Raw genomic sequence first — 25,331 nt, 5'->3', positions numbered from 1 at the left:
TGTTGGTTGGATGTTTTGTTGGTTGGATGTTTTGTTGGATGGATGTTTTGTTGGTTGGATGTTTTGTTGGTTGGATGTTTTGTTGGTTGGATGTTTTGTTGGATGTAGCCGCCATCTTGTTTTTGTCCCCAAACTGATTCGTTTCTCCATCTGATCCTTTTGGCTGTGAATTTTTTCGCCTCGTTTTCTGAATGAATCCGTTTGTTTTCATTTTTATCCAATCAAATCAGATGGAATCTAAAGTTCCGTCTGATTCTCCTAAATCATCTTCTGGGTTTATCTGTGACTCACGGGGTCACCGCGGGGTCACGCCGAATCTGAACAACAACTTCCTGCTCTGACTCAGCAGTAATAATCCGCCTTCTCTCCAGGATCTAATTTCCCTCTGAAGTTTTAGATCCGTTTCCCTGCTGGACGTTTTTAGAAGCCAGTGGTTTGGGTGATGGGGCTGCACAGTGGCGCAGTTGGTAGAGCTGTTGCCTTGCAGCAAGAAGGTTCTGGGTTCGATTCCCGGCCCCGGTCTTTCTGCATGGAGTTTGCATGTTCTCCCTGTGCATGGTGGGTTTTCTCCAGGTACTCCGGTTTCCTCACACAGTCCAAAAACATGACTGTCAGGTTAATTGGCCTCTCCAAATTGTCACTAGGTGTGAGTATGTGTGTGTGCATGGTTGTGTGTCTCTGTGTTGCCCTGCGACAGACTGGTGACCTGTCCAGGGTGACCCCGCCTCTCGCCTGGAACGTTAGTTGGAGAGGCAGCAGCACCTCATGACCCCACTGAGGGACAAGGGTGCAAGAAAATGGATGGATGGATGGATGGGTTTGGGTGATTCAGCGGCTGACGCTGGTGGGCGGCGTGTTTTTGCTGCTGCAGGTGTATGACGACGGCCGCTCGGTGTTCCTGGTGACGGAGCTGATGAAGGGAGGAGAGCTGCTGGATAAGATCCTGAGGCAGAAGTTCTTCTCTGAGCGGGAAGCCAGCGCCGTGCTCTACACCATCACCAAGACCGTGGAGTATCTGCACGTCAACGGGGTAAACGAGGTTTAGATTCAGGAAACTGATCATTTTCAGCCTCACAGCTGATTTACATTTTTTAAAATCTTCACATTAAAGCATTATTTTTTTCTTAAAGGAAATCGAAATAATGAAACTTTTAAATGCTAATATTCTTGGTAGGTGCATAAAAAAGTAATTTTAAACGTCTGTGAGCTTCCACAGGACAGGACGTTTATTTACAGTTTAACATTTTCATTAAAAATCTGAAAAGTGTGGCGTGCATCAGCATTCAGTCCTCCATCTTTAAATTAGTTGTAATATTGTATAAAAAAGGCTTAAATAAAAAATCTGCAGTATGTGGCAGATTTTTAAATCGATTATCATTAGAATAACCGATTAATCAATAACTAAAGTTCCAGTCTGGACCTGCGATCCGAGCCGACCAATCAGGTGTCTCCTCGTTCTGCAGGTGGTGCACAGGGACCTGAAGCCCAGCAACATCCTGTACGTTGACGAGAGCGGCAACGCCGAGTCCATCCGGATCTGCGACTTCGGTTTCGCCAAACAGCTGAGAGCCGAGAACGGCCTGCTCATGACGCCGTGCTACACCGCCAACTTCGTCGCTCCAGAGGTCCGAGTCTCTTTGCTTTACTTTCTGTTAGATTTTCCTTTAAGCATGAAAACAATGTCTGTACTGTCGTCTCGCAGCAGAGAGAAAATAGGAGCTAAAACATCTGAACGTTGTTGCAGGTGTTGAAGAAGCAGGGATACGACGCAGCCTGTGACATCTGGAGTCTGGGCGTTCTGCTCTACACCATGCTAACAGGGTAGCTTAGCTTCTCTTCCAACAAACAGCTTATGCTTTCAGTTTTATTCAGCATAAATATGCAGCTTCCTTTCATGTTTTCTACGTCTTTCTCCAGCTTTACTCCTTTTGCTAACGGTCCAGACGACACACCAGAGGAGATTCTGGCTCGGATCGGCAGTGGGAAGTTCTCCCTGACCGGAGGATACTGGAACTCTGTCTCCGCCGAAGCAAAGGTGTGAACTCACAGGAAAGAGATAAATGCTAACCAGGGTTGAGCTGAGGAGATAAATGCTAACCAGGGTTGAGCTGAGGAGATAAATGCTAACCAGGGTTGAGCTGAGGAGATAAATGCTAACCAGGGTTGAGCTGAGGAGATAAATGCTAACCAGGGTTGAGCTGAGGAGATAAATGCTAACCAGGGTTGAGCTGAGGAGATAAATGCTAACCAGGGTTGAGCTGAGGAGATAAATGCTAACCAGGGTTGAGCTGAAGAGATACATGCTAACCAGGGTTGAGCTGTAGAGATAAATGCTAACCAGGGTTGAGCTGTAGAGATACATGCTAACCAGGGTTGAGCTGTAGAGATACATGCTAACCAGGGTTGAGCTGTAGAGATACATGCTAACCAGGGTTGAGCTGAATAGATAAATGCTAACCAGGGTTGAGCTGAATAGATAAATGCTAACCAGGGTTGAGCTGTAGAGATACATGCTAACCAGGGTTGAGCTGTAGAGATACATGCTAACCAGGGTTGAGCTGTAGAGATACATGCTAACCAGGGTTGAGCTGTAGAGATACATGCTAACCAGGGTTGAGCTGTAGAGATACATGCTAACCAGGGTTGAGCTGTAGAGATACATGCTAACCAGGGTTGAGCTGTAGAGATACATGCTAACCAGGGTTGAGCTGTAGAGATACATGCTAACCAGGGTTGAGCTGTAGAGATACATGCTAACCAGGGTTGAGCTGAAGGCCTACTTGTCTGTAGGATCTGGTGTCTAAGATGCTGCATGTAGATCCTCATCAGCGACTGACGGCGGCTCAAGTCCTCAGACATCCCTGGGTGATGCACCGAGAACAGCTGCCCAAGTTCACCCTGAACAGGCAGGACGCACCGCACCTGGTCAAGGTAGGGCTCTGTTCATCCGTTCATCTGTTTATCCATCCATCTGTTCATCCATCCATCTGTTCATCCATCCATCCTGATGTAACGATTCCTAACCTGAAAACTTTTCTTGGTGTTTAGGAGAAACTGCTCTTCATCACATCAGGAGATTTAATCCGTATCAGATTGACCGTATCTGTGTCACTTCCTGTCCGCAGGGCGCCAGATTGACCGTATCTGTGTCACTTCCTGTCCGCAGGGCGCCAGATTGACCGTATCTGTGTCACTTCCTGTCCGCAGGGCGCCAGATTGACCGTATCTGTGTCACTTCCTGTCCGCAGGGCGCCAGATTGACCGTATCTGTGTCACTTCCTGTCCGCAGGGCGCCATGGCCGCCACCTACTCGGCCCTGAACCGGAACGTTCCCCCGGTCCTGGAGCCGGTGGGCTGCTCCACTCTGGCCCAGCGGAGGGGAGTGAAGAAGATCACCTCCACCGCTCTTTGACTTCCTCCTCTTCCTCCTGTCAACTCTGACCTCGATCTGATCGCCTCCGGACCTCCCCCGCCGCCCCCTGCGGTCCGGTCCGGTCCGGTTGGACAGACTACTGATGGACCTGAGAGCCGCTTACGCCAAATAGAAGCACAGCCCGTCTCCGCCCCGCCCTGCACCTTACCGGGTTCTCCTGACTCCCAGCTTTAGCATCACCAACCAACACAAACCGGGGATCCCTGGGTTGACCCGTGGATGGCCCATGGGTTTACCCATGGGTTGACCCGTGGGTTTACCCATGGGTTGACCCGTGGGTGGACCCATGGGTTTACCCGTGGGTTGACCCGTGGGTTTACCCATGGGTTGACCCGTGGGTGGACCCTGGGTGGATCCGTTGGTGGACCCATGGGTTGACCCGTGGGTTTACTTGTGGGTTTACCCGTGGGTGGACCTGTGGGTGGACCCGTGGGTTGACCCGTGGGTTTACTTGTGGGTTTACCCGTGGATGGACCCGTGGGTTTACCCGTGGATGGACCCGTGGGTGGACCCGTGGATGGACCCGTGGGTGGACCCGTGGGTTGACCCGTGGGTCGACCCGTGGGTGGACCCGTGGGTCGACCCGTGGGTGGACCCTTGGGTCGACCCAAGGGTGGACCCAGGAACTCGGCCTCTGCTTCGGACAATCAGCGCTTCCTCGCCTCTGCGAGGCTGCGTCAGGAAAACAAGAGTATTTATTAACCTCAGACGGGGAATCATAGGAACAAAGTAAGGAAAGGGAGGCGTTCTGAAGAGCTCGGATCTTTGTTGTAGTTGTAGATTCTGCATTTAAACCTCAAGTAGCCTCTGAGACGGACCGAAGTCCAGATCAGCTCAGGAAGCAGCCGCCTGGGACTGTCGCTGCTCGCCTTTTAAAAGGGAAACCAACGTCCCACTAAGATCCGCTCTGTTGGGAAAACTTTTTTCTTTCTCCACTTTTTCATCGTTCAGGAACAAAACAGCAAAACGTTTCAAGCATCCACCATTGAAACCTTTGTTTCCGCCAACATTCGTCCAAAAACCAACATGGAAAATTCTCTGGAATCAAACTGAACATGCTGCCCCCTAGTGGCCACAACAGGTATAACAAGCCATTTTTCACCTGTTATTGTGTCTACTTAATTTTTTTCGTTTTTGGAATAAGAAACTTATATTTTACACCCAACATCATGAACATGTTTGGTTACTATCTAATCTGATCAGAAACAGATTTATGCAGATTAGGGAGCAACTAAATCTGTGGTGCTCAGTTTTTCTCCTTTAGTTTGTGGAAATAAAAATGAAGTTAAAATTTCAGTGATGTCAAAAATATATAAGTTGCTATTTTTTCCTCATTATACGTGAAATAAATATAAACTTGTAGTTATGTTTGCGATGACCTTTGGTAGTAAAATAGACGATGTTTATTTACATTTATTGTAAAAATACAGATGTTTCCTGATGTGTCCCCATGTGATGGTGGTGAAGCGGTGAGAAAACTCGGCACTGTTGGAGCTCCGCAGCTCGGCCTCATTTTAAATCAGAAACATTGTTAAAGTTTTAACACTCGTCTCAATTAGCATCTTGATGCATTTTATACTTTTTACAAGCTTTTATTTTGAGTTTGATGAACTTTTTAGAGTTTTTAACCACAGAAAGTTTAAGTGTGATGATGCCACACACTTTAGATTTTGACCTTTTTTTCTATATAAATAATTTTTATGGCCACAGTTTCATCTCTACAGTTAACATTTATACATCAAAACGTTGGTATTTCTGTCCTCTTCGACCCGGTGTGTCTCTCACTGCTGTAGCACTTTTGGTTTTTAGTCAAATCACCTCAGAGTTCAGAGGTCACACACACAACCGAATTCACCCCCATTGTAATTCTTCTATCAAAATTAGCATTGAAGAGTCTTTTAGCCGCCGTATCTACATATAAATCGCTGTAGACGTATAAAGTTTCTCATATGTGGCCAGAGGAACGTTATGCTTTTCACGGTTTAAGGATTATTCAATACAACTTACGGTTTTTGCACAGCAACTGTTTGTTTGAAGCTTAAACTCCTGGTTGTTTTTCTGTCTTATGCAGGAATCACCATGGCAACTTGTTCTTTTTTTTTTCTTTTTCCAAAATGGCTGCCCAAGTTGGCACTACAATGAGCATTTATTAGGTCTTGGGAGACTGAACAGGAGGAAATCTGAGCACCACAGATTTAAATGCCCTCCCAGATTTTCACAGGAATAATTCAGGATCTAAAGGCGGCTTGAAGCATTTCCTGTCAGCCATCTTTAGATGGCGTAGAGCCGCCTGACGCTGGATTTCTGCCTCTCAGTACGAGCCGTCGGTGCAGCAGAACTGTAAATATGAACATGTTGGGCAACTCAGGTTTCTACAAATCAAGACGATGCATTTTTGTAGGAGGAGGAGGTGAAAAAGCACAGGAAGACGAGCGACACAGGCGAACAAAAGGCTCCTGAGTTAAACATTTTACACGTCCAGTTTGTCTTTCCAGGTTTCCGTTTTCCTCTCTGTCTTAAAAAAGCGACTTTTAGAGGGTCTGGAGGTTTTGTTTTGAAATCGAACTCTTCCATTGTTGGTGTTGCGTTCCTGTGATCTGTGTTCAGCATTTATGTCTGATGATGATGATGATGATGATGATTCTCTGGCAGCAAACCCTTTAAAAACTGAGCAGAAAACATTAAAAACATTCCAGCTGTTGGCTTCACCCTGGAGGTCTAATAGTTAGCATGATGCTAATAGTTAGCATGATGCTAATAGTTAGCATCATGCTAACTATTAGCATCATGCTTGCTCTGTAGATTCAACAGAAAACTAATTTTTGCAACAATCTGCAGAAAATAAAACCATCCTGAGCCGAAGCTGATTTTCACTCCTCCAGCTGAGCCACCAGGGGGCGCTGCATTTATTTAAATTCTTTGACCAAATTGTTCAGCTTCGTTATCTTTCATCCGATTCTCCTCAGTAAAATTAATCCATGTGTGAATTTGCTTCTGGTGCGAAATGATGGAGGACGTATGAAAGTGTGAAAAGTCAGAAACTGTAAACCCGACGACCTCGGAGGCCCGTTTTCACCGGCGCCGAAATAAAAATGAAACATAAACGTCTGAATCATAAACGAGTCATTTTCTGGATAAATCAAATTTGATAAATTGAAACAAACATTTCCTTACAGAAGTAATGACATAAAACTATTTAATTTCAAATCAAATAAAATTTTATATGTATAGCACATTTCAGCAACAAAGCATTTAAAGTGCTTTACATCATAAAAATACCATAAATGTCATTTTTTATTTGTTTTTGCCCTTCAGTAATAACTAAGTCCACATTTAGACCCTAAAGATACTTTGTGAGTTTTATTTGCTCTTTGTTTTTGTTTTAACTGGTGAAATCGGGCCTCCACTGATGTCTGCGACTGAGTTTTTAAAAGCAAAAATTAATTTCTTCACAGCAGAAATCCCACTTCTGCCGTCGTGGAGACATTAAAAACTTTCTCTGGTCGTCTGAATGTCATCTTAAAGGGATAAACTTCAGAGTTTCTTTATGTTTTATAAGTAACTGTTGATTTATGTTGAATTTAGTTCATTCTTCTATCAGTGTACAGCTCTGGGACAAAGAGAGATAAATAAAATGACCGTTTCTGTAATTATAAACAGCTTTTTTCTCTTCCTCTTTTCGTCTGATTCTGTCAGATGTATTCAGCCCTGCTGCTACGCCAGCTCTCTGTTTTTGTACCTGCAGAGTTGGACTTTCTATGAAAAACAATAAAAAACAATAATCGATAAAATGCCTTTGCTGTTTATTGATCAAAATGAAGCCAGGAGGATTTCTCAGAACTAATTATTTTCTCTCTTGCATTTTCTTATTTCACTGGTTAAAAATCCTGAATAAAAGGTTTTATAAAACACATTTCATCATAAATGTTTTTAAACTACCCATTTCCAGCTGTTTATCAGACAAAAATAGTCACAAAAATAAGTGTAATTTAAGTTACTTATAGATTGGCTAAGTGTTTTTTATAGTTGTAGTCATGAGATGTGATTATCTTACCTGCAGTCGCCGGATATTTTTTAGTTTGGAAAATGTAGACCTTTAAAGGAAGTCGAGAAAACTTTAAGGTTTTATTTTTCTTTTAGCTGTAAGTATGTGGCAGTTGGCTCAAGAAGCTGTTGGTTGCTATTTTTTCCAAGTTGAAAAGCACTTAGCTTTTCCAACAGCAGTTAGCAAAGCTATTAATTAGCCTTTTGCTAATAGCTTTGTAGTTATTATCTCGTTAGTTATTAGTTGCGAAATTCCAAGTCCTTTCTATATTTTTTGTAATATATAAATTGATTTGTTGGATATATTTGGTGAATTATTTTGAAGTTGGTGACCTAGTACTTGTCCAAGTCCAAATCAATAACCAGTTAATATATTCATAAACGTATTAATCCAATAGAACTGAAAATGAAGAAGCTGGAAGAAGTGGCTGGGGAAACGGAGGTCTGGGCCTCCCTTCTGAAGCTGCTGCCCCCGCGACCCGACCCGGATAAGAGGAGGAAAATGGATGGATGGATGTTTAAGAGTTTTGTTATGACCACTTTTCCTTTGTAACAGCCTTACAAAACCAGTTGGAATCGAAAAAAAATAAGATTCTCAAAAATTCAGTATGTCAGAAGATAACCTTTTTTATACACAAGTTACATAGTGTCTTGAAACAATTTTTCATAAAATATTGACTTATCTTTGTATTCAACATATTTGTTATTCCAAATTAACGTTTTCCTGAGGAAAATTATTGTAAATCAGACACTAGTATAATAAAGCTTTTATGTGAAAATTAAAGAGCTGGATAGAAACTTTGTTGACACCAAAATCTCTTAAAAAGAAATTCAATTACATCTTTAAAAATAAAGTTTGGATTTAAATACGGGAATCTATGTTTGTCCCGGGTTAACTCCTTGATTCTTTCTCCTGTTCTGATAAATCTGCCATTCCCAAGATGGCGGCCTGGCTCTCGTATTTACCCTGTTAAACTAAGCTGCGTCACGGTTTTCAATAAAGCGCTGCAGTTTTGAACGCGCTGTCCTGCGCTTGCGCACACAGTCACTGAGCCTCAACGCTAAGCAAGTAGCTTCTGGCTCCGTTCAGTTCGGTTTAAATCTGATCCTGTCTGACGTTTGTAAACATCCACCAGCCGCCAGTTGTACCGAGGAGGGTTGAAGCGAACCTGGTGTAAAGGAATATGCCCAAAAATAAAGGTAAGGGGCCGAAAATGGAGGCATTTACTGCTCTGCGGTAGTTTAGCTCGCCGTGTGGAAAACGTGACCCGGGCCGGCTAACTCCGTTAGCAGCAGCTATCGGTGAGCGCTACTGATCATCCACAGGGATTCTTGCTTAAAATAAACTCTGAATATTCACATTAATTAAGTTTGTTTAAGTCTTTTGATGCTGTTTGACATTTAGAGACGGTTAGCTCGTAGCTAGCTAGCTGACACAGCTAATCTCCACCCCGGTCTGGCCTTCTGACCACTAATTTATCTAAATGTACCTAATAACACACGTCTGCTTCAACATGTATAGTTAAAATAATGTAAAGATTTTATTTGAGCTTCCAATTGAGTTTTATACGAGCTAATCAGCTGGAGTGAATCATTATCTGCTGATTAGCGTTACAGAAGCAAATTTAAGGTCCAACTTCTGTGATTTTTAATAAGTTTAAACGGCAAAACTCCCATTAAACTTTAACTGTTATGTTTAAACAACCAGGAATGGCCAAATGTTTTTACTTCTGGTAGAGTCAAAGTTTACCTTTTAAAGTTGGGTTTTTTTTAGAAAACATGTTTATTGTAGTTAATTTTTAAATTCAATTAAATTATTGATCCGAAAAGTAAATTAAATGTTGTAACTCATGTTAACTGAGGTTCAAAGAGTTGTTATAGCAGTCTGCTGTAGCAGTCTGTAGTACAGCGGCTCTGGTTAAGCCTCTGACTGAAGATGCTGTCAGAAGCAGTCCCATGAAGCTCAGAGAAAATGTTCTGTTTTCTCATCAGTTTTAATTATAAAGAGCTTTAGGTCGTATATTTTAGTTGGTTAAATGTTAAAATGTTTTCTTCTAAAATAATGGACAAGTTTAAAAGATGACAGTCTGACACGGTTAAAAGTATTCACCCAAATTCTGTTTATAATAATCAGGATCATTCTGAAAAGCAAAACAAAAAATAAACTGTATGGAAATACGTTTGTACGTTTGCAGACTTTATTTCTTACTTTAAATGTAAAAGTGGAATTAAGATTTAAACAGCATCCTGTTATCATTGTCACATAACCTGGTTTTAATTTGACCATTTTACTGTTAATCCACAGATGAATAAATATTCACTCATTTGACAGTAATAAGGCAAATTTAGCTGCTTTTTGGCCCTCTGGGCCCTCCATAGGTTAGAGGTTTAACTCAAAGCACCTGTTTTTATTTTTACACATCAGAGTAGGATTGGTTTCCTGTGTGAATTTGTTTCCACAATCAATATCTGATTGTGGGTATTGATTGTCCTGACCTTTCTAAAGGTGAAAGGTCAGGAGAGAGTCGGACTTTCTGGACTCCTTGTCTGAAGAAGTTTATTAAATCCCATAATAAACAGACATGAATAACTCAGAGCGTAACAAACAGGTTTCATCATGTTTCCTGCAGGTTGTCATTTGCTTTAATCCCAGTTTAATCCCAGTTTAATCCCAGTTCAGCTTCATTTAATATGTGAAGCATAAAGAAACTAAAATAACTCGCAGGCCAAATGAAACAACTAAATACTGACTTTGTTTAACCCACTGCACAATAAGTTAAGTTGTGATACTTTAATTAAATGAGTAAATTTGTCTTTTTGTGTGTTGGAAACGGATGTAAATTAGATCCAAGCCTTAAAATAAATCAACAGATTTGCTTCAGTAAAACAAAGGTGTGAATTTTTAAAGACTGACTGAAAATAATAAAACATTTTTGGTCAATTCTGAGCAACAAAAACACGATTTAGTTAACTTTTATTAAAACAATATACACCAAGCTTACTAACATGTATTATGTTGAATTTGAGTCGTGGGCCACACAAAGTCAGTCCAGGGGCCACAAATGGCCCCCGGGCCACATGTTGCTTTACCTATAACCTCAGAAAACAAACTAACTAAATTAACTTGTTCAGAGACTTGACCTGAATTCAAGATAGAAATATATAGAAGATGTAAAACAAGATGGCCGCCATGACGTCACTCCAAAAAAAAATCCAGATTTTCCAGAAATGAAATCTTAAATCTTGGAATCTAGAGTTAAAAAAAGTATAAAAAATGTTAACCCCAAATGATTTGGGTTTATATAAAATGTTTTCCATCCAGTCATGTTTTGGTTTCTGTAAACTTTGTCAAAACTTTACAGAAATAATCAGCTGCAGAGAAGATTAGAGACAAGATCATCTATAAAAACTTTTATCTTATTGATATTAAATTAAAAGCATGAGTCAAAGAATGTGTTGCTTTGTGGTGCATTTACAGACTGAATAAATGTGGGATTTTTCAGTTTTGCTGCATTTTAATGAATAGAAATGAGTTTTGATGTTCCAGTTTTGGTTCAGGTTTACAGTGTTGATGGTTTCCTGCTCTGCCTGCAGGTAAAGGAGGAAAGAACCGGCGACGTGGAAAGAACGAGAATGAGTCTGAGAAGAGAGAGCTGGTGTTCAAGGAGGACGGCCAGGGTGAGTTCTGCTGACCCAGTCGGCCAGAACCGCACCCAGACAGATCTTTAACGATTGATCGTGATTTACCACGGTTAACTGTTCCAGTCCTGTTTTTTGTCATTTTTTGCCTGTGAATGCGTTGCACATCAATAAAGTAGGAGGAAAAATAGAAAAAGTTACAATCTGAAGACGGGAAAACGTGAATACAGTGCCGCTTTTTGATTTGGGCAGTTGCCCAGGGTGATATCAGAAAGGGGCGAGGCACCCAAGAACTAGAAAATAAAATATTACTGGGAGACGTTTACTACATCCATTTAAACATAAAATGAATACATTTTATTGGATAATGTCTCAAAATTATTGCAATAGATAATATTTTTGTTTTAAGATCATTTTCAGAGGATATAAATATGGCTGAAAACCTTATCACAATATAATCGTTTCATATCAGAATCAATAGTGATTGATCAGTTTGTTTTGTCTGACTGGGTTCATCTTTGCCGTTTTATCCAGTTTTTATTTCACTTTGGTTTTTATTCTTAAGCCGTTATGAAGCAAAACTTTAAACTGCAGAAGTTACTTAGCAGGTCGTTGCTAGGCAACCAGAGTGGGGGGAACCTCTGCTTGCCACCCAGCAGGTCGTTGCTAGGCAACCAGAGTGGGGGGAACCTCTGTTTGCCACCCAGCAGGTCGTTGCTAGGCAACCAGAGTGGGGGGAACCTCTGTTTGCCACCCAGCAGGTCGTTGCTAGGCAACCAGAGTGGGGGGAACCTCTGTTTGCCACCCAACAGGTCGTTGGGCGACGGGCCGCTGGGCGACGGAACGCTGGGCGAGGGGCCGCTGGCGTTAGCAAAACGGAGCCGTTTCCTGTTTCCTGTAGTTTTAACGGGTTTGAAACATCCCATGACGCGGCGCTCGTCTCTTCCAGAATACGCTCAGGTGATCAAGATGCTGGGGAACGGCCGCCTGGAGGCCATGTGCTTCGACGGCACCAAGCGGCTCTGCCACATCAGAGGAAAGCTCCGGAAAAAGGTCGGAGAAACGCCGAGTCGGCACTGCGGCAGGCCGATTGTGTAGAGGTCACAGAGGTCGTGTGACCTCCTCTGACCTCTTTGTTTCCGTCCTCCAGGTCTGGATAAACACGTCTGACATCATCCTGGTGGGGCTGAGGGATTACCAGGTGAGCAACTGGGACCAGTTTGACTTGACTGACTGGTTTTCTCTCTGTTCACTGCAGCCTGGTCAATAATCAATAATCACTTTCAGTCATCAGTTTTATGGTTTTGATTATTTATTCTCTCCTTGGGTTTCCATAGTTTAGTGATGTCAGGGCGGCCATCTTGTTTTACAGCTTCTGTTTATTTTAACTGTTTAACTTTATGACAAATTACAAGACTGAGATTTAGTTTATATTTAAAATAAAAATAGTTTCACAACAGTCAGAATTATACCAGAATAAATGTTTAATATTAGGAGAATAAAGTAAATTTAAATGTGACAACTTTGACTTTAAAGTAAAACATTAAAATGTTGAGCATTTTGTTACGTTATAATTTGGTACAAGTTTTATAAATTAATAAGCAATTAATTTATTTAACACATTAGCATAAAATTATTATCAATAGCAGAACTTTTAAACTTTTGCACTTAAAAAATCAAGTTAAATCCTGATAATAGAAGCTTTTCTCCCCATTATAACAAGTTTTTTGTAATCTGAAGACGTTCTGGTAAAATTCCATCTTTATTCTGATTTTGTGACTCTTGTAATTAAACATCTTTAATAATCCGCCATTCAACTCTCAGGGGTGAAGAAAAAAATCACTTTTTGAAACTTTATTCTGTCATTTGTAACTTCTTTAGGAAATAAAACAATTAGAATCATATCTGGTATAAAAAACATGAGATTCTATGTTCCTGTGATCTTACCGGATCAGAACCGTTTAACATCTCTGTGATTTTCTTTCTTTAGGACAACAAAGCCGACGTGATCCTGAAGTACAACGCCGACGAGGCTCGGAGTTTGAAGGCTTATGGAGAACTTCCAGAACACGGTGAGTTTAAAGTGGGTCGTCAGTGGAACCGGTTCTGTAAAAGAGCCGGCCGGTCCTCAGTGGTCCATTGGGTTAGAAAGATGCTGGAGTAGGGGATAATTCCCTCTGGGTCCAACTTGGACCAGAGGGAAATGACTGTAAAATATTCTGACCTTTTCTCCCTCACAGCTAAAATCAACGAGACGGACACCTTCGGACCCGGAGACGACGACGAGATCCAGTTCGACGACATCGGTGACGATGATGAAGATATCGATGATGTAAGCTCAACGTCGCTTTTCTCAGTTTAATTTTAAGAAGTGAGGGAGCAGAAGGTGGTTTATTGTTCTGCTGCAGTTGAACGGGTTGCTGCAGCGGTGATGGTGATGATGATGATGATGATGATGATCCGTTTCTCCGTCATGTTGCAGATCTAAAACGCTGCGGCTGAAGGAGGAAGGCAGGATTTTACTACCGAAGCTCCGATTGGGATGTTTTGAGCCGATTCTGCAAATAATCACCATTTTTTTATTATTATTAATATTAAAGATGAGCCTGTGACAGTCCAAACCCGGTTTATTAATGTTCTGCATGGTTACTCCATCGGTCGTTTTGGTTCTGGATGAAGGTGAGACCTGCGGCGGGACGTTTCCAGTTTCCTTCTCTAAACTGTTTTGTTGACATTCTCTCTCCAAACACACCATCTTTTTTTTATTATTATTAAAAAAAGAAAATGTATTTATGATTAATTTCACAACATGTGGGATTTAGAAACTGAACCGAATGTGTCGGTTTGCTGATAAAGTGCTGAGTCGGCGGAACCGGACGGGTTCTGGACTGAACCATGAAGGTGATCCCTCCTTAGTCTGTCGTTTCCTTTGTTTCCTGTCCCAAACTCGTCGGCTCGCTCTGCGGTGAAACCAGAGGTTCCCAGTGTTCCCAGTCCACTCAGAGCTCATCTTTCACACACCTCAGATTATATGTGAGCTTAAAGCAGATTAATTTTATTTCCTGTCTGCGCTTTGGGAGCCTCTGCTGTCCCACATGGATGCAGATGTGCGATGATGTTTTGTCGGGTTTCCAATAAAGATCTTAACTCCTCTCACCTGGTGTGGCGGTTTCTCACTTCCTGATGGTGGCGCCACTGAGCTCAGAGGGAGCAGATAATATGGGAATTCAATCAATTTCTTTTAATTGCATTTTAAATGCTTTTATAATCCATAAATTACAAAGTGTCAGATTTTCAGATAAACCAGCTGAACATTATTTTAGAAGAGTGTAAATGGAAGAAATTTTTGAGACGGTAAAGTGAAAAGTTGTATAGAAGAACAGAAGGGAGAATGTAAAAACGCAACTAGTCGTAATAAAGCAGAGGAAAGTCGTAACACCAGAAAAACAGAATAAAGTTAGAAACACGAATAAAACCAATAATAACCGGTAAGAGTTGCAATAAGAAAATGAAGCCATGAAAACTAAAGTTTACAAGAATAAAGTAACAAAATGAGAACTTTTAAGTTTTACAAACCAGGAAATCTTAGCATCCAGAATAATCAGACAATCTGGTTTGTTTTGATCCAGTATAATCTGTTCAGATTATAAATCCTGATTTCAATGAAGACAAAATAAAAACAAGAATCCAAGATTTGTGATGTCTATTTTATTAAAAATAAGTTTCTAGAGATGGTGGGGAAGATTTAGACCTCAAAACAAAAACAAACAGAAAAAAAGGAGAAGATGGAACTAGAGGAGCTACAACATGAACAGCCGTCCGCAGTTCAGTTAGATGCTGATGGAAACAGGAAGTACTTCCTCTGACTTCCTGCTGACCTCCATGGTTACACGGAGCCGCTCTTCAGAACCTGATCACCAGTTTGGACCTGAAAACAAGAACCAGTTAAAATGTTTCCAGGCTGCATCAGATCAAACACACCAATAATTCATCACTTTTTTAAATTGAATTAATCGATTAATCACCGTTACATCGGCCCAGTTCTATTTACTGGACTGATGAGTTAAAAACATCGTCCGATACCGATACGTTAACGGCGATAAATCGTGTTTAAAGGTGACCAGAAGCTGAGCTTACCTGCCGGGTTGCTGTGCAGGTTCTGTCTCTGGTTTCCAAACTGATGATTTCTGCGCTGCGTTGCCATGTTGGGTCGCTGAAACGTTCCCCTCTGGGATCCCTGCAGCACAACACAACCATGTTGGCGGTTTCTACTTCCTGTGAGCAGCGGCTGACTTCCTGTGCGCCTCACCATGCCGCCGTCTCTCCTGCGGTTCTGCTCTGCGGGCCAGAACCCGTCCGGGTCCATCGGCGGCGTCAGGTCCGGCTCGCTGAAACAAACAAGCGTTAGCCGCGTGTTTTCATCCTGGTAACAGTTTCCCAGTATGAACTGACCACTGGGAACGCTGGGAGAAGCTGCTGCCGGCGATGGTGACCTTCACCGCCTCCAGCTTCTCCTGCCGCCGCCGCTCCAGGTCGTGCCGGAGGTCGCCTGGACCTCGCTGCGGCTGCTTGTTCGCTTCCTGTCAGTGGACGACCCGTGTGTTAGAGACCAGTAACCGTCACCAGTTTCACCAGCTTCATCCCCACCTGCATGGATCCCAGCCTGAAGAAGAGCGGCTCGTCATCCTCATCATCCAGAACAGAGTCCATGTTCAGACTGAAGCCTCTGGAACCAGAACAGAACGTTACGCCGTCGCATCAGCAGCCAGGACAGGTCTGAACTGGAAGTGATCTGCCGCCATCTTGGTAGGCAAACGCACACAGAATAGCTGAACCGCACATCTTACAGACCGAAAACAAATACTGACGCTAATGACCAATGAGGAAGAGAAATATATATCAGCAAAATGGCTGCCGTTGGGATCGACCCAGGAAACAGATAACAGATAATCCTCTGATCTCCTCCGATGACATGAAGAATACTGACAACATGGAGGAGCTTCACAGCCTGAAATCACATAAATGCTCAAACGGATTTGTAAACGACTTATGTCTTATCTAGCAGATAAAAGCTACATTAGCTTAGCTAATTTTGCTAACTCACAGTAAGTACTGCACTGATATTTCTCTTAGTACTACACAGAGGTGGGTAGAGTACTCATGTAGCTGTAATGAACTTATTCTGATTATAAGTTAGATAGGAATGAGGCATGAGCTAGTTCTAATCTTCTGGGTTGTTTATTGTTGTCGTGGCAACTGCCTACCAAGATGGCTGTCAGTTACAAAGTTACATGAGAGCGAGGTCACGTGACCCGACCTGTTGGAGCTGAACCTCTGGTGCAGCGTCAGCTCCTCCAGCTCGTCTTCAGCGTAGCCTCCTTTCTGAGGCGCAGAGAAGCGCTCGGTGAGGGTGACCCCATCACCCCGGAAGTACTGCTCTGTGGAGACAGGAAGTGACACGGTAGACTCAGAACAACATGGACTTCATTGTTTACAAGGCTGGGTATCACTAAAAACACAATTTAATTTGATTTGATGAAAGTGTAACTCCGCCTCACCAAAATAAAAAAAAACTCCTGCAAAGTGGGCGGAGCCAATAGACTAAGGGGCGTGGCCAAAAGTTGGGTTTCATCAAGTCAACTTCAAAACTTTTAAGGACCATTATGAATGGAAATTAAATGAGACTCAAGGAATCATGATTAAACAATTCAAAATTAGTTGATACAAAACATGATCAATACATTTTTTCAACAAAATCATTCTTAGATGAGATTTCAGTCTAATTTGAGAATCAGCAGCTTATTTAAATCCACATCAGCTGCTGCTGGCCACGTCCCCAACTCCACATCTACACTCATGCGTGAAAATGGCTCCAAACAGATATGCAATTTTTAAATTGAAAAACTAAATTGGAACCAACAAGAACGCAGCAAGTGGCTGCTGCGTTCTTGTTTTTGGCTGCTGTTGACTTTTTGTTTCAAGTCCACAAAAAACATCTTTTCCAGCAGCCATTGTACAGTGCATACAGCAGTAAAACCAGCTGACCAAACAGGTTTCATTTCCACTTGGGTTGCTAGGTAACCCAACTTGGCAATAGTTGCTAGGTAACAGCGCAGTGCGTACAGATTTGTGACGTTACTTTCCAGAAATTGTCGAATTGGCTCACTTTCCAGACGCCATAAAACATCAACTTATTTCCCAAAACCAGTTTGGCGTTTTGTTTTTTGGTCTGTTTTTAGAAGCAGTAGAAACCAAAACAGACGTACAAAAAGGCGCAAAATGTGAATTTTCCTTAATAACTTTCATGGAAAAACTACTTTTCCCCTAAATATTCAGGTTATCTGGTCCTATAAAGTACTTAATGCACATTAACCTTTGACAAAGTGCACCAGCGTGATGATCTCCTGTGCAAAAGTCCCGGTGTGCGTGGCGTTTTCCCGGTACGTCCCCGAGTGCTCCAGCAGGGGCAGGAAGTCGAGGCGCTGGCGGCCCACGTTGACCAGGTCCAGAGACAGCTGCCGGTCTGAGGAGTAGCAGAGCGCGCTGCCGGACGAGACCCAGCCGTCAGCAGAGCAGTGAGCCGCTGCTTTCTACACTCATTTAGAGTCAAACTACTGTCGGCCTTAAAGGAGCAGTACCAAGAGATTTCCAGGCACTTCAGTTGTTATAAAAATACATATCAAACATAACTTAAAAGAAATCTGACTTCTATGTTATGCCTTTAAATTGGGCCTGTCTCTTTAGAAACTCCTGCTTTCTGAAGCTCCGCCTCCAGGAAGTCGTCGTCCTCCATTAACCCTTTAACGGTTTTAGCAGCATTGCTCTGAAAAGAAGCTCTTACATGATCTCAGCAGATGTTTGCTAATTGCTGCTGGCTAGTCTGAAGGAGCTGCATCTTGAAGGTGGAGCTAGGTCCACCCAGGTGTTTTGCAGCTGAATGGTTGCCATGGCGATTAAATGATTTCTCAAACATGCATGAAGGAATCAAAACACTCCATGTTTGTTTTTGAAAAACATTTCAGCAGGATGTAAAGATTAAAAAGGTTGATTTACCGTATTTTCCGCACTATAAAACCTTCAGTTTTCTCAAAAGCCGACAGACCGCCTTATATATGGACCAATAATGAGCCACAACTGGTCTAGCAACTACGGTAAGCAGCCGCCGACTTCATTTCCCCCCATAGAAGAAGCGTGTGGTGCATGCTGGGATAGTTGTCAGAACGCTGGTTTGTTAATAAAGGTTGACTGACCTATCTACCTACCGACCGTCTAGAATCAGGTCATCTGCAGGTCATTTAGCGCCACGTTCTCCACCAACTTGCTCTGCGCGAACAGAGAAGGGTGACCATCGTCCGGCCACGCCCCGGCCCAGGAAGGCTCTCCTCGCCAACCAGAGTTGGACTGTTTTGTTGACATTCACTTTAGTGCAGCTCCATCTAGTGGATGCATAACGTAACTCCAGCCTCTCCTGCAGCATCTATTCTATGAACCTTATATATGAAAAAAGTTTTAAAATAGGCCATTCATTGAAGGTGCGCCTTATAGTGCGGAAAATACGGTAATACCGCCAATCTAAAATTCATCTAAAAAGACGTTTCAACGTCTAAAATGTCTCTGAAAGACCAAAAAGTTAACTTTCCTCTACACCTAAATGCTGATTATGATAAATATTGAGCTGTAAACGGAGCAGAAAGACTTTTACCTTACCCAATAACTCACCTTTCCTCTCATGACATCCACATGTAACTTTAGCTTTCATGAGTCAAACGGGGCAGTGAGGCTCGGCTGCTTGTTTAACAGGTTAGCTAAGTTAGCATAGAGGGGCTCTAAGCACAGGTACGGCTACCAGGTGAGTTCAGGTCTGGGTGAAAGTTCACACTTCTTTTAGTATCTCATATCGGCGTTCTGGTCCAGATTAACAGCTTTCCAGCCAGAATGAAGCATCCCAGAGGAGGATCAGGCTGCTTCTTCATCATCTTCCTCTTCCTCCATGTGGAGGTTCTTCTCCAGCTTCTGGATCGTCTCTCGGGTCCAGATTGCTTCCTCATCATGGTGGATCCATTTCTACCTCAGAAAGCTTCAGTTTGAAACACATCAGCAACTTGTTTTGTCTTTAAGCTCCTTCGTTTCACTCGTTTCTGCAGAAATGTTGAGTTTTATGATGGAGAACTTCCAGATTTTTCCCTGAATTTGTTCTGGCAGGCGTGATTCTCACTGATTGGTGTTTCTTTATGGATGATGGGACGATTTCTCAACACTTGATTAGCAGGCTAGTCATCAGATACACAATAATTATCCATCCTTTGTTTTATTGTCTTGATTGAAGCTCTTTTTCCTTGAGGTCCTGATTCTTCAGTATCAGCAGTGGCAGAAATCTCTCGAGTCGTCAACTGAAATCTCCTGATTTCAACCCAACTTTCTCCTCCAGAGAAACCAGAACTGATTATTTTCTGCTTCATCATTTGGGTTTGGATCGTCGTTATTTTCCTGATCCCAGAGGATGAGGCGGACATCGTCCAGTAAAAGTCTGTTTGGGTCTCCAGGTATTATCCTTTTGGAAGGCTGCGTTGACTGTGATTGGTCAGATGATTGGTGAAGATGGCTCTTTAAGTCCAAAGACGTGAATCTTAAATATCTATCCTGAATTGTTTATCTCAAGTTAAAAGTTGCATTGCATCTTCATGGAAGAAACAAACATTATGTAGAATTTCACAATTGAGAAAATCGTCTGTTTTAATAAGAAGCAGCTTGATGAATTGTTGGTAATCTGGGCCGTCTTTTACACTTGGTCCAAAATTATCTCCAACTCAACGAAGAGGACGTGTCAAAAGTCATTTAGAGAAAATCTCTGTTCTTTATGTTCTTTGGTCTGATCTTTTCTTTTTCCTCCGTGGTGTATTTTGTCTGCGGTTATTTTCATGTATAACTGGGAATTTCTTTTGCTCTTGTTAAAATCAATAGAGATGCTTAAGTAAAAAAAATAAATCCATCAGTCTGGATCGTTTATGATTCGTTGTCCAAGTGCATCAGAGTGAAGGAAGAACGATCGGCCATGTTCAGGAGTTTTATTATTCCAGGTCCTCACTTTGAGAAAACGTTGTTAAAAATGGATCAGGCAGAACGTCTGGGATCTGCTTCTGTCCCGTTTGGATGTTAAAACGTTAAAAATGAAGCTTCTCGCCTTTGATGACTGGTTCCCATTTGATTTCCACATTTTTCTTCTTGCAATCGTCAAACTTCAGGTTTCTTCTCACTAGCTTGTCAGTCAATGTGACCTTTAAAAGCCTGAATCCCAGAACTTCCTGCCAGGACAGATGTGAGCAGCAACCAATCAGGTTCCTTCGTTCCTCCTGCAGCTTTGCTGAGTATCAAAGCAGAAGACATGTGTCCAGTTCCAGCTTCCAGAAGGAGAAGATCTCCAGGTTTCTTTGCAACAGAACCAAGTTTCTGTTTCCGGATCTCCAATCTGAAAATCATGAGACCATTTTATGGTCAGTGAGGGTTGAATCCTGGTTTATGGATGAACTGAAGCTCCGCAGGAATCATCTGCTTCCCTCTTATAGGGGAGAAATAAACATTTTCTCAGCCAGACTTGGTCACCGGTTTCTCGATCATTGGCTGTATGATTTTTATAACTTTTTATCCTTGTGTTTTTATGATGTAAAGCACTTTGTAGCTAAAACGCGTTATGGAAATAAACTTGATTGATTGAGTGACATCAACTTTGAAGTGAAGCTTTCCGCCGTGTTGGCATCCATCAGAGCAGAACGAATCGTCTGGAGGATTCTTTCCATCATGTCACTCCTCGTGTCTCACCAGTAGGATTTAATCCAGATTAAAAACGACGTGAAACAGCAAAGTATGAGATAAAATCCAGCAGGAAGTCTCAGGTTAGCTGAGTGAACAGTTTGAATCGGACATGATTCTTGTAAAAAGAACAAAGTCTCGTCCACATCGACTTGATCGCTTTCCTTAAACATTCATGAGTTCTTGAGGCTTTGAGCTTCATCTGGTTTTATGGCAGGAAAAGTTTTATATTTCTCTCCTTTTTGTTAAAACTTGAAGCTTTCCAACATTATTCCTCATGAATCCCGTTGGGACCAGAGGGATGAATTGGGGCTTTAAGGTAGAGAACGAGACATCATGGCGCTATGGTCGGACTCTGCCATGACGACGTTGCCATGACAACATCTGGGATTAATCCAGATGAACTCACCGTTCCTCACTTCCAAATGAAAAAAAAACATAAGACGTGTTCAATTCCGTGTGCTTCCTCTTCGTCCTCCATCTTGTTATGAGAGAAAAGGACAAGAAGGCAAAGATGCAGAGGAATAACTCAGGCAAGCTGCATTCGGCTTCTCTTGACCAATCCCTTCCTTTTCATCCTCCATCTTGTGCTTGTTTTTGAAAAAAGTACATGTGAACTTTCACCTCTCACCCTGGCTTGACCTGCATTCAGCTCCTTCTTGACCAATCTCTTCCTCTTTTGTCGTCCATCTTGTTTTGAGAGAATCAAGTCAAAGATCCACCCAGAGGAATAACTTGGGTGAGTTACGTTCAATTCCTTCTCGACTCCATCCACGGATGTTTGGATGTTCGTCCATCCATGTTTGTTTTGAGAAAAAGTAAGTGTGAACTTTCACCCCTCACCCCAGATTCAGCTCCATCTTGACCAAACCCTTCCTCTTCGTCGTCCATCTTGTATGTTTAAAGTCGAAGATGCACACAGAGGATTAACTCGGGTAATTTGCACTCAGCTCCATCTTGATCAATCGCTTCCTCTTTGTCCTCCATGTTGGGTTTGTTTATCAGAAAAAGTAAGTGTGAACTTTCACCCCTGACCCCAGGTTGACCTCTTACCTGCTCTTGTTAACGGGTCGACTCATGTCCACCTTGATGGTGAGCGTTTCCTCGGTTACAACTGCCACGCCATCGTTTTGCGGCTCGTTCCATCCCCTTTTGGCCGGTGGCGGCGGCGGCAGCGGCCGTTCGTTTGGGTCCAGGCTTTGGGAGCGGCTGCGTCTCCATGGCGACGGGGCATCTCGGTCCTCCCAGCCGGGTTCGCCGTCCCTGAAGGTGGGGTAGTCGTGCCTCTGCTCGGCCTGTGGGGGGTCCGCGTACCGCGGCTGGTGTCTGTGGAGTCCGGTCCGTCCTCTTGGACCGTGGTTGTACCGCCCTCGCCCCCTCCAACGCTGGTTTCCATGGTTACCGTATCTGTGAACCTCAGGGCTCCTCCTGCTCGGCTCCTGATAGCCGGGTTCCTGAGAGTCTTCGTGGAAATGTGGGCGGCGGGCGCCATCTTCCCTCCTGAAATGCTCCGGCGGACTCGGCGGCCGCTCAAAGCTAGCATCGTAATTGAACCGATTCGCATCGGCCTCCATGCCAAGGTCTCTGGCAAACTGCCCCGCGTCCCGGCGGGGAAAGCTGCCCCGACTGCGTCCTCTAAACCCACCTCTGGGTCTGTCCATAGAGTAACCGCGGCCCCCAAAGTCCTCCTCCTCATCCTCCTCTTCCTCCCTGAACCTGTGGTGGCATAAGAGGAGGTGACACGGTTCAGACATGGAGACACAGCGACAGGAAGATTCATGCATTACTGCTAACAGAAACGGGTTAAAAAGTAAATCATGCAATGACTCCTAACTCTGCTACTCATTAGTGAAGCTAACAGGATTTGAAACAGTGAGGAATCTCCAGTTATGGAGGGAAAGGTGAGAATCCTTTGCAATCTTGATTTTTCCAGATTTTGCTCCCACAGATTTACCCAGGGTGATCGGCGGCAGCGGCGTCCGTTTGTCGCCGTGGTCGTTTGAAATGCGGGTTCCTGTCGTAGTGTCTGTTCTGCTGCTGAGGGAACCGCCCTCCTTTCCCCGGGTCTGCCCTCATACCGGAGCTGAAGCCTCTGAACCCGCCCTGATCCCGGCCCGCCTCCTCCCTCCTCCAGCCCGGCCCTGCCTTCTTCTGCTGCTGGTCCGACCGCGGGTTGGGCGATAAGCCCGGCAGCAGCGGCGGCGGACCGTCCCTTCTGTCATCAAACCTCTGAAAGTCGTCAAACCGTTCATCCCGCGGGAAAAACCTGTGGTTCTCAAAACGCATGTCGTCGTGGTGAGGCAACGCCCCCCAGTGGTCGAACTCGTCATGGTCCGGGTGTCGCTGGTGCCTGAAGTGAGGCTCGTCTCGGTACGGAGATCTTCTCGGGTCGTCTCGGTACCGGTCCTCCCTGTAGGGGCCCCTATAGTCATCCGGACCCTCTCTGGGGTGGCGGCCCCTGTCCCGAGGATTCCCGTCCAGTTCTGCAATTACTTTCCGGGGATCAAAGTCCGGTTCCTCCCAGGGGAATCTCCTGAAACAAGAAGCAAACAAACGTCATCAAATGTGACAAAATAAGAAAAGTGGAATAAATGTTGCAGTTTTACAGGTTTTAAATGGAGTTAAGAACCTGAGTGCAGTTACCCCACCTACTGCAAATTCAACAAAACTGGTTTGTTTGTGCAATAAAAATAGGGGCAAACTAATTTACCAACACAAATTCCCTTAATTCCTTAAAAGACAGACAGGAACATTTTTACTGTACAAATGTAGCACAAACATTTCAGCCCAATTTTATTAGATTTGTGTAGATTTTAATTTAGATTTTGGGTAATGTGGAGAAACTTTCAGTAACATCTTCTAAGCAAAAGCAGCACAAACTAAAAATGTTGCTGCACAAATGTTCCACACCAGTTTCTTTAGATTTGAAGAAGTGGGGTAACTTGACTCGGGTGGATAAAATACCTGTAATGCGGAGATCTGGACCTCGGTCTGGACATGTTTTCTACCTGAAAGGGAAACATGCGATCTGATTTTATACTTCTACATTCAGACCTTCTAGTCGGCTCATGCAACTCTGGTATCCTAAAAACATTGGAAAAAGTTTATTTTAGAAAGTACTTATGTTTAAGTAATAATACAAGATTAATTTGTTTCTGTTGAAGGAAGAATATCATCCGTCATTAGCTGCGTTTCTACTGACCATATGTTTGTTTTTAAAATACATTTGTTTAATGGAAACACGCCAATTTCAAAATAAAAGGTTTTCACAATGCTCGTTGTTTAAAAATTTTATGTTGTATTGGGTTTTATTTAGTTAGCTTCAGCCTCTTTCCGCTAGTGAAAATCTAAACAGTCTCGTTTCATTTAACTAAAATATGAATAATTAAACAGGTTATTTATAACTAATGCCAGCTGGCGACAACAGTGAAAATACCCTGCGATACCAACAAACATGCGGCTCAACATGCTACCAGAGAATAATGTACACATTAAAATAAATAATCCTTGCTAGCCTTAGCCTCTTAGCTAGGCAGCAGCTGTTCTTACCTTTAAGCACGAGATCCGTAGAGCTACGGAGGCTAATGCTACGTGATACGCAGACAAACAAACGGAAAATAAAGCTATAACTGCCTATAAATTAAAAAGATACCCCATTGTTTAATAACACTTCGCATAACCTCACTAAATAGGTCGAGTATTCTGCTCAGCATTGCTTGGAAATGGCTGCACCGCCATCAACAACAAACCGTAGAGATGAGTTAGGCCGGACCGGCACGGCACTTCCGGCGAGGCGTTTTCGAAATAAAACAAAACCGTGTAAAATTATATATATATATATTTTGTGTGTGTTATTGTTCGAAAATTTATGAACCCATTTTTTCAGTGGGTGATGAATATATAACATATACTCTGAATTATTTCTGTTAACCATTATTTTATAAGAGTCGGTTGCTAAGTTTAAAACTATATCAGGATTCTTTTATCCAAAAAAGTAATAATTTTATTCCATTTTTAGCTCAGATTTGTTTTATTTTAAAATATAAAATAAACACAGTCTTTATAATAAGAATAAGAAAGGTTTGCATTACGTGTCAGTAAATAATTCTTAAAGTGTCCCTTATTTTAACAATTTTATTTTTGGTGATTAGTGAAAAACAATAAAACTTTTTTAGTAATTAAAATTGGAAATGTGAAACACTTTTTTTAATTTAATAAAATGGAATGTAAAATGTAGGAAACTTGAAATAAGTATCCAAAGTCATAAAAATGTAAAATTTTTCAGGCTTTTATATATATATATATATATATATATATATATATATATATATATATATATATATATATATATATATATATATATATATATATATATATATATATATAGTAACAGAATACAGTGGGGAAA

General features: G+C 42.5%; 3 protein-coding genes across 8 annotated transcripts in view; 2 read left to right on the top strand and 1 right to left on the bottom strand.

Annotated features, from left to right (window-relative positions):
* Nucleotides 1-4,483, top strand: part of rps6ka3b (ribosomal protein S6 kinase, polypeptide 3b) — a 50,808-nt gene extending 46,325 nt beyond the window's left edge. For all 5 annotated transcript variants that reach the window (XM_081601863.1, XM_081601865.1, XM_081601862.1 and 2 more), the window contains 6 exons: nucleotides 872-1,030; nucleotides 1,464-1,625; nucleotides 1,745-1,821; nucleotides 1,918-2,035; nucleotides 2,791-2,931; nucleotides 3,290-4,483. In XM_081601863.1, coding sequence (XP_081457989.1) covers nucleotides 872-1,030; nucleotides 1,464-1,625; nucleotides 1,745-1,821; nucleotides 1,918-2,035; nucleotides 2,791-2,931; nucleotides 3,290-3,412 — 780 coding nt within the window. In that variant the 3' untranslated portion in view covers nucleotides 3,413-4,483. The remainder of the gene's footprint in view (nucleotides 1-871; nucleotides 1,031-1,463; nucleotides 1,626-1,744; nucleotides 1,822-1,917; nucleotides 2,036-2,790; nucleotides 2,932-3,289) is intronic.
* Nucleotides 4,484-8,501: 4,018 nt separating this feature from the next.
* eif1axb (eukaryotic translation initiation factor 1A X-linked b) lies at nucleotides 8,502-14,272 on the top strand. Its single transcript, XM_008396886.3, has 7 exons — nucleotides 8,502-8,677; nucleotides 11,072-11,155; nucleotides 12,066-12,169; nucleotides 12,267-12,317; nucleotides 13,107-13,188; nucleotides 13,357-13,448; nucleotides 13,599-14,272. Exons 1-7 carry the CDS (start codon nucleotides 8,662-8,664, stop codon nucleotides 13,602-13,604), a joined length of 435 nt encoding a protein of 144 aa, XP_008395108.1. The 5' UTR covers nucleotides 8,502-8,661; the 3' UTR covers nucleotides 13,605-14,272.
* A 532-nt stretch (nucleotides 14,273-14,804) lies between these two features.
* On the bottom strand, nucleotides 14,805-24,730 carry zgc:112982 (BCLAF1 and THRAP3 family member 3). 2 transcript variants are annotated; one of them, XM_008396885.3, is made up of 11 exons: nucleotides 24,473-24,730; nucleotides 23,888-23,931; nucleotides 22,878-23,456; nucleotides 21,977-22,639; nucleotides 17,490-17,659; nucleotides 16,434-16,554; nucleotides 15,764-15,842; nucleotides 15,569-15,696; nucleotides 15,426-15,504; nucleotides 15,254-15,353; nucleotides 14,805-15,044 (listed from the first exon to the last, which is right to left on the bottom strand). In XM_008396885.3, exons 2-11 carry the CDS (start codon nucleotides 23,920-23,922, stop codon nucleotides 15,031-15,033), a joined length of 1,968 nt encoding a protein of 655 aa, XP_008395107.1. In that variant the 5' UTR covers nucleotides 23,923-23,931; nucleotides 24,473-24,730; the 3' UTR covers nucleotides 14,805-15,030. The 2 variants fall into 2 exon arrangements, with proteins under 2 accessions (XP_008395107.1, XP_008395106.1); XM_008396884.3 differs by lacking the exon at nucleotides 24,473-24,730 and having other exon boundaries at nucleotides 23,888-23,961.
* Nucleotides 24,731-25,331: the final 601 nt, after the last annotated feature.

This window comes from Poecilia reticulata, chromosome 20, assembly GCF_904066995.2.
Source record: "Poecilia reticulata chromosome 20, P_reticulata-male-v2, whole genome shotgun sequence".
NCBI lineage: Eukaryota > Metazoa > Chordata > Actinopteri > Cyprinodontiformes > Poeciliidae > Poecilia > Poecilia reticulata.
This window is presented reverse-complemented; position numbering and strand designations above follow the sequence as displayed.

What these genes read in the sequence shown, in the direction of transcription:
- zgc:112982 (XM_008396884.3), bottom strand. Translation starts at nt 23,946, where the DNA reads ATGTTTCCCTTTCAGGTAGAAAACATGTCCAGACCGAGGTCCAGATCT. An exon ending in GCTGCCGCCGATCACCCTGG is followed by an intron (nt 22,640 to 22,877) that starts GTAAATCTGTGG and finishes ATGCCACCACAG; the next exon opens with GTTCAGGGAGGAAGAGGAGG. An exon ending in GCAGGAGAGACGGCGGCATG is followed by an intron (nt 15,354 to 15,425) that starts GTGAGGCGCACA and finishes GTTGTGCTGCAG; the next exon opens with GGATCCCAGAGGGGAACGTT.
- eif1axb (XM_008396886.3), top strand. An exon ending in GAGGAAAGCTCCGGAAAAAG is followed by an intron (nt 12,170 to 12,266) that starts GTCGGAGAAACG and finishes TCCGTCCTCCAG; the next exon opens with GTCTGGATAAACACGTCTGA. An exon ending in TGGAGAACTTCCAGAACACG is followed by an intron (nt 13,189 to 13,356) that starts GTGAGTTTAAAG and finishes TCTCCCTCACAG; the next exon opens with CTAAAATCAACGAGACGGAC.